Source organism: Ailuropoda melanoleuca, chromosome 4 (genome assembly GCF_002007445.2).
Source record: "Ailuropoda melanoleuca isolate Jingjing chromosome 4, ASM200744v2, whole genome shotgun sequence".
NCBI classification, from domain to species: domain Eukaryota; kingdom Metazoa; phylum Chordata; class Mammalia; order Carnivora; family Ursidae; genus Ailuropoda; species Ailuropoda melanoleuca.
This window is the reverse complement of record NC_048221.1, coordinates 45,051,734-45,064,441: the sequence shown is the minus strand read 5'-3', so window position 1 is coordinate 45,064,441 and position 12,708 is coordinate 45,051,734. Positions and strand designations below refer to the sequence as shown.

The following is a 12,708-nucleotide window of genomic DNA, read 5'->3' as shown; positions in this document are numbered from 1 at the left end:
GATTATTAGATTAAATCTTTCATTTCTGCTGCAATTCAGGATTCTGTTTTGGAAAAAGCCATGGAGGAAGGACTGGAAAGAAAAGGCCACAGGTGCTCAGGATCCTGTCGCACGGGGCTTACGGCAACAATTTTTTTTCAACTGTCCCCCTCACCACCTCCCAGGTGAAAATATTCTCTTGATAGTCTCATGCCAACTGGATGTAGCTCAACACCAAACATCTTCTAAATGGCTTCTCTCCACCTGAACATCTGCCTTCTATTTTATTCTAATTCCTTTAGCTTTTATCCAAAAAAGTCAAACAGTTTCTACATCAACTAACATTAAGAACTTATCACTCAAATGATGTAACCTAAAAAATGGCAAGGTTTGAGCCCTTTGGGACTGAGGCCATAAGTCAAATACTAACCCAATGGGTTCTCAACCCCAACTCAATATAAAAAAAACACTTGGGAAGCTTAAAAAAACTGCCAGTGCCCAGGCCCCAAACTCGAGAGATTCATTTGATCGGTCCGGAGTGGGGCCCTGAATATCTGTTAAGTTTTAAATCTCTCTCAGATAATTCTTCTATGCAGCTGGAGTTGGGAACTATGCACCACAAAAGCAAAGAAGAAAAACAAAATGTTTATCATCTTAACATCCCAACTATATTTTAAACACTTCTGGAATAAACTAAGCTACCTTCAGAGGAAGATACCAAATATAAGAGGCCTGAAAAGAAAGCTAGTAGTGGGAAGCTACTGGTGGAAGGCTATCCTGCCTTGGTCTTTTAACAAAAACTAAGTGCAATAACTAACATCTTCTCCCTCCAGGTTGAAGCATCTAAGAACACCAGAGCCCCCAAAGGCACAGTGAGATCTGCTGCAATAACACGTTCCTTGTGACGAGATCCATAAATCCTATTTGTTCAGGGACATAATTGCACAAACGTAAGGCTTTATGCTGAATTTGCACCAATCAACATGTATGCAATATACAAATGAAGGCTCTAATAAAAGCCATTCCAATCTTGATGCTGAACTTACACATTTTCAAAAGGTCACAAAGCTTGGAATTGAAATCATACTTTAAAAAAATGTAAGTAAATAAACCTGCAATTGCTTATTAAACACACACACACACACACACACACACACACACACACAAACACACCTGATGAATTTTCAAATGAGGAAGGTACCCAGGTACCCACTCCGGGAAGGTCATCAACTTACCTCTGAATTTCTTGGGTGGATTATTAAGGTCCCCGGCTTCTGGCTGTACAACACAACGATCATCAACCAGGCTGTGAAGACAAGGATAAATGCTGTATCAAGGCAAGTCTAAGAAAACATAACCTAAGCACTATGCAAAAATTGACTATCCAGTGCAAAACTTAGATGGCCATGTTCTCCTGCTACGGGGCTGTTTACACTAGAGGTTTCCCACACAGGGAGCTGAATCTAATCCAAAAGCCCAGGTTCTGCTTCTGCACTGTACATATTAACCTATTGTTTTCTGTGGCTCTTTTCCCTTAACCACATCCATGATGAATCTGAACAAAACATGCAAAAATGTTGAAGTCGGGAGGCGTAGCAAGGGGTGAGTGCATTCAGCTTATGGTAGCTGAGGGGCCCATTTGGTGCCAGGCACCGTATTGGGCCCTGCGATGTGAGGATGAGTATGAACGAGGCCCTGCCCCGAGGGAGCTCAAGGCTACTGCAAGAGCCACAAAAGCAAACTAATAAAGAGAATATAACCTAAGGGCTGTAAGAGAAAAAAGAACAAAATACAGTCGGGAACTAAATGTGCCTGAGGCCATCTGAGAAGCTGCTGGCAGAGAGAGTCACATAGAACTACTGGAAATCGAAATGGAGGTGGGGAAAGTGCAAAAAGTTATGAATAAATAACCAGCCCGAACTTACATACAGACCCAGTATTTAGAAGTCCAGACTGACCAAACCAACGTGTACAATTCTTTTAGAAGAACAGATTTAAAGTATTGCACTTTTTTGAACAGATGAGGAAATTGAGTCAGAGAAGTTTTTTGTTTTTGTTTTTTTTTAAGATGTTATTTATTTGTCAGAGAGAGAGCACAAGCAGGGGGAGCAGCAGGCAGAGGGAGAAGCAGGCTTTCCACCGAGCAAGGAGCCTGATGCAGGACTCGATCCCAGGATGCTGGGATCATGACCTGAGCCGAAGGCGCCACTTTACCAACTGAGCCACCCGGGTATTCCGAGGCTGAGACGTTTAAATGACTTATCCAAGTTCCTAAAACTGGTATGGGTCATTTGCCAAGTGACCATAGAACTTGCTGCCAGCTAATATACTATGGTATTCCAGGGTTTCTTCCATTAGTCTGTGCTGCTCCTTATCCCAAAGGCAAGGCACCATTAAATAGTTTGCCTTTACACTTACCTCCCCTTCCCCCAAAATTCCATTTCACATCCTAAAGTCTGGCCTGCCTCTCAAGACTGACTCAGAGCCGCCATCTTCTCCATGAAGCCCCTCCTACTGAGCCTTTCCTGGACCCGGTACTCCCTGCCTCTCTCCACCTCATTGGACTGAAGCACAAACGGTGCAGTAGGCTAAGAGCTTCCTAGGGGCAGAGAGGTGCCTGCTTTGTGGCCCAAAAGATGCCCATGGCTAGTACATTTTCCTGCCCACGCTAGGTGATCAGTTATCTATCTAGTGGGTGAATCAAAGTGGCCAGAATAGCCCACCAGCAGCTTGCTGCCTTTGGGTCTAAGACACAAGACCTCTCTCCATCAAGAAGAGGAAGAGTGTGGTCAATGGCTTGAGTTTTTATGCAAAAATCAAGAACAGAATGTGCACATAGAAAACTCCCACCTGGAGCCCCTGTGAATGAAATACAGTAATGCCACCAGATCTAACATAGTATGTGAAGCGGGGGAGTCCCTTGGAATCCAATATAGGGCTGGGTTAATTACTCATCAAGTTCTCAAGGACGAAGGGGTAAGAGAAAGGGCCCCAGCCTGGGCCAGAAGACAAATGAATTATAGATGGCACTTTGCTACCTACATAGCTTGATGGTAACTACATTATTTCATCCCTCTGGTCTCAGTTCTTTTATCTGTAAAATTAAAGAGTTGGTCTCAAGGAGTCTCAAGGAGGCTGATGTTCCTTAGACTTTCTGTTTATAAAATATACTGATACAGGGTCCCCATCATCCCCGGGCCTATCAAAGCTGTGTTCCAGGATGGGACCCAAGACCTTTTATTTTTAACGCATTCCTCAAGAGATTCAGAAGCACACCTCTGACACTGCATGTGCACGCACACAGGCTCTCCAAGGTCCGACTCAAGTTCTAAAGCTCAAGGAGTCAATAAAGCCATTGGGGAGGTAACTGCCGTCTATATAAATGGAAATGTGGCTGGGGAGCTAGCTGCCAAGTTCCACAAAAACTGGGGGTCACTCACTGTCATTCATAACCGACGCTCCATAAATGTTGAAAATATTAAAAGGGAAAAGAGGCCAAACTTTATTTTCCAAGTCCATTTTGAACCAAGGGAATACTCATCTGAGATATTAGATCCCAAAATTCAAAATGGACCATCCACACATTAAAGAAAAAGTGGGGGGTAGGGGAAGAACCTTATCATTAATTTGTTTATAATGCTTGAGGAAAACTCCTATAAAGCAAAGAATTTGCACCTGTTAGGAATTCTAAGAAAGGATGCTCTGGAGGAAGAGGACGAAATGAAAGATTTCAGGGGCTGCCCCAAGTGGGCTCAGTGACCGACTGGAAATGAGCCTGGGCGACTGGAGGGACAACGGCACTATTACAAGAAATCGGGACCACAGAGAAAAGATGAGGCATAAGGTGGGGTTGAGGTTTCACAAGGCAGCCAGATAAGAGCTATGGGCAAACAGTAAGGAGGGTGGTGAGCCAATTCTGCCAGAGACGGATGGCAGGGGAGATGGGGAATGGAAAGTCTACCCTGCCAGGGGCAACTGTTAGGAGCACTGGTCCTGGAGCCTGGAGAGCTCACAGCTGTGAAACCTTGGGCGGGTGACCTCACCTCTCTGAAGCTCAGAGGTTTTGCCTCCACAAAGAGCAATAATAATAGCGCTCACTTTAAAGATGTGTTTGGGAATTAAAGGCATTATATATGGATGGTCCTTAGCACCGTGCTATAAACATCCATAGGACTCACAGAAGTGGTGATCCCCGCTATTTATTACCATCACTTTCCCTGCTGAAAAAGAAGGTGATGGTGGAAGATTCCACCATGAGGGAAAGAAAAAGGAAGCAGCCAAGAAAAAAAAAGGGACAATCAGAGAGGCACAAGCAGCAAAGGGCCTCTGCCAAAACCCAAGGAAGATAAATTATGAACAGTGGGTCTTAAGTGTAGAGAGGTTAAAAAAAAAAAAAAAAAAAAGATAAGGACTGAGAAACAGTCACTGGATTTGGTGATTACAGAGTCATGGATGACTGCTTTTTATCAGATGACTTTTGAAAACAAAATTTTTATACAGTGAGGTCCAATTGAGCTATACTTCTATATCCAAAATAATTTGGTCCTTGAGTCTGGAGTGACCTGAATGAGAGCCCCAGCGTACTCATTCTGCACAAATACCAGAGACCAAGCATGCTTTAAATAATAATAAATGATTAAAAGAAAGGCTCTGGCTGCTCTAAGAACGAGGTTCTTAAAGAAGCTGTTGGCTTTCCTTTCCCCCATTTGAGATCACCTCCTGCCAAATTCAATTCCACCCGGAGGCCTAACCCCTCCTTTCTACACAAAGACAATCTAGACCATTCGTGTGTCTTCTGAGGTTAACCATCTTGATTCTCCCTTCTGCTTCTTTCTGCCTTTGGGGCTATTTCACTTCTCCTTTCCTCTTCTCGACAATGGGAGGAGGGGAAGGGAGAAGATAATCAAATAAAGACATTGCGGACTGTACTTACTCTCTCAAAAGTTGGTAAAAACTGAAGAAAGCACAAAAGAACAAAAATCTGATTTACAGAACTTTGTGCAATATATAACTTTCAAATGCACACTGCAATTTAAAATAGACAAGGTTCTGCTTCGAAGAAGAGAGATAAGCATCAGAGAAGTTCTGGTCTTTGCTTAAATGACAACCAAGTCAGCATATGAAAATGAGAGCTTTTATGAAAGCTAAAAAGCACTTCTTTGGGGTCCTAAAAAATAACCCTAAAATTTTATCCCATAGACTTTGTACTTTTCCCCTTTTTAAGGAATAGGAAATAATAATAAATTCTGAATTACAAGAGTCCTAATTAATTAGATTTTTGCTCTTCCAGGGCTTACAAGAAAACAGTATTTTTGTGTCAGAGGTAAGCTTGGCTAACATGAGATTTGGTATCGTGATTCCAACTGCCCCTGGAAAAACCAAAGTCAAATGCTAACATTCTTATCTTAGAATAATCAGTTTTTAAGCTGGCATTAAGAGGCCTTAAAGAAATTCTGCCACACAAGAAATCAGGTGCTCTTACCCCAAAGTGCTAATAAATCCATTTGTCGATCCTTCCGCGTACAGAGAACAAATGTCTCCAATATGTAGGAAACTAGACATCTTGTCAGACATGTCTTTCTCGAAAAGCCTAGACAAAGTAAAATATGCAACATTATTAGAGGGAAAGAAATGCTCGGGGGGGGGGGGGGGGGCCCCGGTGGTCAAATTTAAATGAGTGTGTGACAGGCAGGCACTTAAATGAGCCAAGCAAGGACATATGCAACAACATTTTTTTCCATATATCATTTATTTCAGGATATTCCAACCACAATAACGCTGGTTTCTAACACAACCACACCCAAATCCGATTCTACAAATTGAGGACCCTCGATAATGAACAGTGAATCTAAAGACTGCAGGGAAGTCAGCCAACAACTTTGCAGTGATTAAGGAGTTGGAAAGTCTGACTTATAAAACATTAACATACTCAATCTGCCTCAGGCAATGTGAAGGCAGAAGGAAACACCTGGTATAAAACTTGGGTCTGGCAGTGCCTGTGCCGAGGTACCAAAGCAACAATATTAATAAAAGGAAACCTAGTAACAAATACCACAAAGCTCTAGTGGCCTTTTAAAAATTCAACAACTGTACCCACTTCATCCAAACGCTGTTTCAATTTCTTTCCTTTTTTCTCCTTCACCCAAACACTTGCAGGGGGAGAAAGGATTTAGCACCTGGTCCAAACCCATGTCAATGCAGGAAAGAATAATGCGGCTTAGGCCGGGTGAGAACCCCGTCAGGAATACACACGGCTAGTTAGAGGCAGTCCTAGAAAGGGCTTGTAAGTTCCAGGAAATCTCTCCACAGCCCAGAGATCATTACACACACACACATACACACACACGTATCAACAAAAACACTGACATGACTCATAGGAATAGCTTTCCTGAGGGCCATAAATATTGAGGAGTGGGAGCCAATTATAAAAAACTAATTTGACATTTAAAAAAACAAGGTTAGGGGCGCTTGGGTGGCTCACTCAGTTAAATGTCAGACTTAATTTCAGTTCAGTTCATGAAATCAGGGTCATGAGACTGAGGCCTGCATCAGGCTCCATGTTGGGCCTAGAGCCCGCTTAAGATTCTTCCTCTCCCCATTTGCTTCTCCCCTCTCAAAAAAAGAGACAGACAAACAGACAGACAGAAAAATAAAAAACAAGCACACACCAAGCTCAGTTATGTGGGAAGGCAGTGCGCTCGTGTGGACCCCAGCTAACCCCCATGGCTTCATCAGGCATCTGGTATAGATGCACGGGGTAACCCAGATCTTCCCAGGATCTCTCCTCCAAATCCAGAGCCCCTTAAACATCTTTTCCAGTGTCTTTGCTCAAGTTCCCTGGCTAGAAATCATTCACCTGCAAAGCCACAAGAGTTGTAATGGCATGGAAAAGCATTCTCTCCTGAAATTGCTTTCTGGGCGCCAGGTTTGCTTTCTGTTAAAATTGTGCAGCAATGATCATCAGGAAACCTAGGGAAGCATTTCTCCTACTTAGCAGGAGTGCCAGGTGCTGAAAAGGAACTGAAAATGAACCTCAGTTCACTGCTTGTGAGAATCAAAAAGGAAAAACCAATCTCTCCTAACAACCCAGACCTGGCAAGAGAAAAGACCATTTCGCTTAACCTGAACTTACACCTAGAGAAAGACAGCACAGGAGAACACATTCTCAAACAGAACAGTCAGCATCTGTAGACCGCGTGGAAAGACACACAAATCATGTGCAAAGGGACAATGTGCCAGCCAAGTTCCACTCTCCAGAATCGAGTCTATCATTTTGTCATTTCTTCCTAATACCCACAGGCAAACCAATGTTTTAAACAACATCCCAAAAAGCGGCACAAATGAAAAAACACTAAGGGCACTAATATTTCCCTTATGTGCTTATATTTAAAAGACTGATCATAAAGGGTCAGGAAGTCAACGTAGTTCTGGGACTGATGCTTGGAAAACAAGTTCTGTTTGACTTTTGAGTCACACCAAATTGGCATCTTCACACTCTGGCCTCCCCGAAGGACGCAGGGGAGTGCTGGGTATAGGACTGCAGCTCAGGAGGGCCTCGTCTAGGGTGACTAACTCTGTCCTTTGGACCATTTGGCCCCAATGCAGGCCAGGCCAGGAAATAGCCGCGTGACCACGGTTTTCTTAACTTTCCTCACCACCTGGTTACCTGACCGAAGGATTCCAGGCTCTTCATGGAAAGAAGCAGACACAACTCCGTGTTCTGGAGTGATGCACTCAATATTGCCTGCAGTGAGTCGCTGAAACAGATGTCTAGACAGTGTTTCTCTAGCACAGCCCTGCAGTGCTACCAGTTCTAATAACAATGACTAACATTTATCAAGCATCATCATGCCTCCCATTGTGCTAAGACCTTTATAAATGTTCTCTCATGACCACCATGTGAGGTGGGTGCTACTATTATTCTCATTTTATTGTTGGGGAAACCAAGGTACACAGAGGTAAAGATGCCCAAGGCCAGGGTTATAACTCAGGACTACCTGACTCTTAAGCAGAGCTTCTCAGCAACAATGATCCTTGCAACATAGACTAAAATGCCAACCATCCTTATTTTCTGGGTGGCAAGATTATAAAGACCTGATTTTCTGTGTTACGCACAATTCTATTTCCTCCTTTTTCTACTTTGGTGTTTCTTAAATTTTCCACCATGGCCACATAACACTTGGATAAGTCAGAAAAAATAAATTAATCTTCTTCCTGACCATGTTTATTAAGTGACAACTAAATAATAAACTTTAGCCATATTTTACATTTTTCCCAGAAAAAAATCAGGACATCCTCCACAGTTAATGATCCTCAAATGGGCAATCTGCCAGAGGTCCCAATTTTAAAGAAACACCCAAAAATGGGGGGCAGGGGAGTGCAGTTCTTTCCCAAGGGTCTCAAGCCGTAAGTCCCCTCAAAAGGGACTGGGCAAAAGCCCTCCTGGTCTGGCTGGAAGCTCTGGAAGTCTCCCCTCACCTACCATTGGTTAAGTGAAAGAAGAGGAGGAGGACAAGAGAGAGAGGGAGGAGAGGTCCTGAGGCAATCGCCAGCCACCCTGCGAGGAAAAACAAAGGCCAGGACAGTGAACAGAACAGGCCTCTGGAGCCAGCAGGGGAGGAGGTGGAAAGTCAGCCAGTGTGTGATGGGCCTAGGAGCAATCTTTTGGAAGACTTCCTGTTGTTCAGAACAGGGTAGGAGAACCTGTCTCTTTATCTGATCCTGGACCATTTGCACTGGCCAGCTTCTCACAGCTGGACCCGGTGTTCCCGTGTTGCCCACACAATGTCTGGGGACCCGTAGTACAAAAACAGCCGTGCCAACCTGCCATTGGCACGACCCTGAGATGTCAAACACCATATCGACACCCAGGGCTCTTGGCTAATAAACTCTGAGTTGGTCCCACAACATCTATGAGAGGGCGCAGGTGAGGTCAGCTGCAGAGTTCCAACCTTCTCTCTGGGCACAAGCTATTATTATTAGCCCAACACTGCCATCCAGCCCACTTAACCCTGCCTGCTTTTGTTTCCTCTGAAAAATGAGGATAACAACTACGGGGATTGTTGTAAGGAACAGATGAAACAGAGCATGCATGTAAAGGGCTTGGTACAGAGACTGGTAGGTTTCACTCCTCAATGCTGGCTATTTATTATTTTTTAGTGAGATGAAGTGGAATTCAGGAACTGTCTAGGGCTTCAAAATTTAACCTCAGCAAAGGAAAGGATCCTCTGTTTAAAGTCGGGGGGTGGTACACCTGGGTGGCTCAGTTGGTTGAGCATCTGACTTCTGCTCAGGTCATGATGTCAGAGTCCCGGGATTGAGCCCTGCATCAGGCTCCTCATTCAGTGGGGAATCTGCTTCTCCCTCTCCCTCTGCCCCTCCCTTCACCCCCATCCCTGCTCCTGCTTTCTCTCTCTCCCTCAAATAAATAAATAAAATCTTAAAAAAAAAAAAAAGTCAGGTGGGTAACCTAACAAATGAACTCCTGGTTGATCTGTGACAATATATTTTACTTTAGGGAAAATAATTATCCTAATTCACCTGTTCAGAAAAACCTGAACTGTATGAAATTATGCTCAATTTCCAACCACAGAGCATTCTCGGCTTTCCAAATATACAGAATCATAGCATAAAGGTTGGAGGCAACCTATAAAAGCATGTAATTCCATCTCTTGCCCCAACAATGGAATCCCCCTACCATGTCTCCTTGAGATGGCCTCGCTTCTGCTTAAACATCCAGCAGTGCTCCAGGGTTCAAAGGTTCAGGCAATGGTTCAAATGGTTCAGGCAACAATTCCAGGTTCAGAGAGCCCAGTTAGAAAACATCCCTGTGTCCTTCCTTCTCCCCAAGCCCCTCCCACCAGAGAAACCACCCCCCAGAACTTTTGCTACCGATCTGTGATGCTCAGAAACCTCTCAAAATGCGAATGCTCTCTGATCTCCTAAGGGCTTTGCTTCTGTTTGAGAGCATCCCCATCCTCCCTAGCTCCTGACGTGGCCCGGCCTCAAAAGCGTTCCTTACCCAAGTGCGGCAGGAGCGGAGGCTCCAGAGTCGGAGAGCCAGGGAACTCTAGCTCTGCCACGTCATTGCTGTAGGACTTGCGGCCAGTTCTCTAACCTTCCCAAACCTCACTTTCCCCACCCATAAACGGGATAGTAAGAGTAGCTCCCTCAGCAGGCTGTCAGGAGGTTCGGTAAGAGCGTGCATAGAAACTACTCAGGAAAGCACCTGCAGGAAGTAAGCGTGCAGTGCCCGAAGGCTATTACTGCACCCCCACCACCTCCCAGAGCTGCTCTGACAGGCTGATGCACCTCTTAAAATGGGATTGGCCCAGAGGGGTTTGAGCAGGGCAGAGACAGGAGGATTACACTGCCCTGAGAGGGCGGCAGTTTGCTGCACCTCACGCTGCCTGCTGGCTCAGCTTCAGTCCTCTGCCCGCTGAAACCACTCCCTGAGCAATGTGTAACGAAAAGGGACATGGGAGTCTACTCAAAAGAAAGGTGGGAATAAAAACACACAAATTCAGACAGATCCTTGGAGAACAGAAACGAGAGCTACTCCAAATCTCTCTTCTCAGAGTCTGTGTTGCTCTTTGCCTTTTCTACACCCTCTCCGGTCATCTTGTCCCCTCTGCTGACTCCTGTGACTTCTATATGATTCCTAAATCTGGACCTCATGGCCAACAACTACCGGGATTCAGCTCCTGGGTACCGACAGCATCTCAATGTACCAGAAAGAACTCACCTGTCTGCCCAATCTGTTTCCCTTTCTCCCTACCCACGTCATCTACCACCTCAAAGCCTGCAGCACCTCCTGTCTTCCCGCTCCTTATCCCTGCCACAGGGCCTTTGCCCATGCTCTTCCCTATCCCTCCCCCTGTCCTAGTCAAAGCCAAGATTGGTTAGTCTGGGAATCTGTTTTGCATACCATTTTATTCCAATCACCAATGCCTAGCACATGGTAGATGCTGGTAAATACTTAGCAAATAATTAAGTCTGGGCATCAAATCTTACTGATTTCAAGTTTTAGACTATCTCTTGAATCCTACAATTCTTTTTAACTCTTCTGCCCCCACCCAAATGTCAGCCAGGATTATTTCTCAACTGGGCTACATGAAGACTCTCTCTGAATCCTTCTTTGACCCTCGATCTGTTCTACACATACAGCCAGCATGATCCCCCCCCCACAAGCATGATCTTTTAGACACATAAATCAGACCATGTCATCATCTGCTTAAAACATTCCAAAATCTCTTTGGGAGTCCTCATGATCTGGTCCTTGCCTACCTCCCCCTCCTCATCTATCTGTACTCTCTATCTGCCTTCTACACTCTGGCCGCGATGAACTTTCTCCAGATCCCCCAACGTGCCAAGTGCCTTTGGACAAGCTGTGACTGCTGCCTGACATTCTTCTTCACATGGTACCCTCATTACCCTAGGGCACTACCACTGTCCGAAAATTGATTATTCACTGGTTTGCTTCTTAACTTGTCTTCCCCAATGGACTGTCAGCCCATGAGGACATGACAGCAGAATTCTTCTTTCCTACCGAATCCCCAGTGCCTCATACTATGCCTGGGACATGAGAAGCAGATTTGGGTCCCATGTAATTGTGTCAACTTAGCTGTTACCTAAAAGAATGTAAAGTATTTTGGGGTTTTTCTAAAACTAACGAAAATTGAGTTTATACTGTTGGAGCAAGGATAAAGAATAGAGCTCCGTTAGGCCTTTTCAACAGATTTCTATGAGAAATCTGGGAGCCAGAAACAAAGTATCTAACTTCTGTCCCTGGCAAAAAGTACCCCTACCCCACTGATCAGCCCATGTGTGTCCAAAAAGGCTAGAAACAGACTCAGAACACCTGAGTCTGAATTCCAGCTTCATGTACTTAAGAAACTGACATAACTTCTCTGAACTTCAGCTCCATCATCCAATTAAAAAGAAAGGGGAGGAGGGAACTTTTCCTATCTCTCAGGGTCACTGTGAGGGGTAAAACCAATACTCCACACAAAGTGCTCAGCCCAATACATGGCCCTTACTAAATACTCATTTTTGTATTTTTGAATGAGTTCCCTTTTATCCTCCAAAGCCTTCACTCACTTCTGCTCATAACTCGTCCATTATTCAATTTGGTATATGCTTCTTACTTTGTTGACACTGTTGGAAACACATCCAAATAAACACTGGTCCCAGAAAGGTTTCAATCCTCTGTAAGCCTAGGAGGTGCTGATACTTGCATAGGTCCTCCAAGGTATTGTTGCTTTTTGGCCCCTAAACTCACCCAGACTGCCAGGCCTCAACTACACTCCCACTTCTAACATCAGACCAGGCCCCTGTGGGAGGAAGGGAGGAGGTGAGGTGGAAACCTCTTCAAAGAAGTAATTCAATATTTAGAACCTCTTCCACTCCGGTGTTAAGAAAGGCTAAATCACAGCCTCACTGAAAAAGGAGTATATTCATTTCAAGCATCGGGATAGGTTTTGAATTTTTTCTTCTTTTTGCTAAAAGCTTTGACTGTGGCAGAAAACTCACTTATTGTAATTTTTCCCATCTATTTCTCCTGCACGCACTGAACTAATTGCATTATATTCGTTTTTCTAAAAAAAAAAAAAACACTCAATTCTCGCCTACACACAATTCAGAATTTAAAAGTTAGCAACTCCTGAAATGAGATGAAATTAGAACACTTTCATTAACCAAGAAGTTACCTAAGGTATCACGTAACCTAGA

The 12,708-nt window shown here is 44.3% G+C and overlaps 1 protein-coding gene across 9 annotated transcripts in view; it reads right to left on the bottom strand.

The window, feature by feature from the left end:
* ITPR1 (inositol 1,4,5-trisphosphate receptor type 1) overlaps positions 1 to 12,708 on the bottom strand; it is a 328,561-nt gene that overhangs the window by 300,738 nt on the left and 15,115 nt on the right. For 8 of the 9 annotated variants that reach the window (XR_004624746.1, XM_019800455.2, XM_034658671.1 and 5 more), the window contains exons 3-4: positions 5,462 to 5,569; positions 1,215 to 1,285 (exon numbers count right to left, since the gene is read on the bottom strand). Coding sequence is in view for 7 of the 9 variants with exons in the window: in XM_019800455.2 (XP_019656014.1) it covers positions 1,215 to 1,285; positions 5,462 to 5,553 (163 nt within the window). In the remaining 2 variants the exon portion in view is untranslated. Of the gene's footprint in view, positions 1 to 1,214; positions 1,286 to 5,461; positions 5,570 to 12,708 lie in introns of those variants that run through there. The other variant, XM_034658676.1, reaches the window with a different exon arrangement.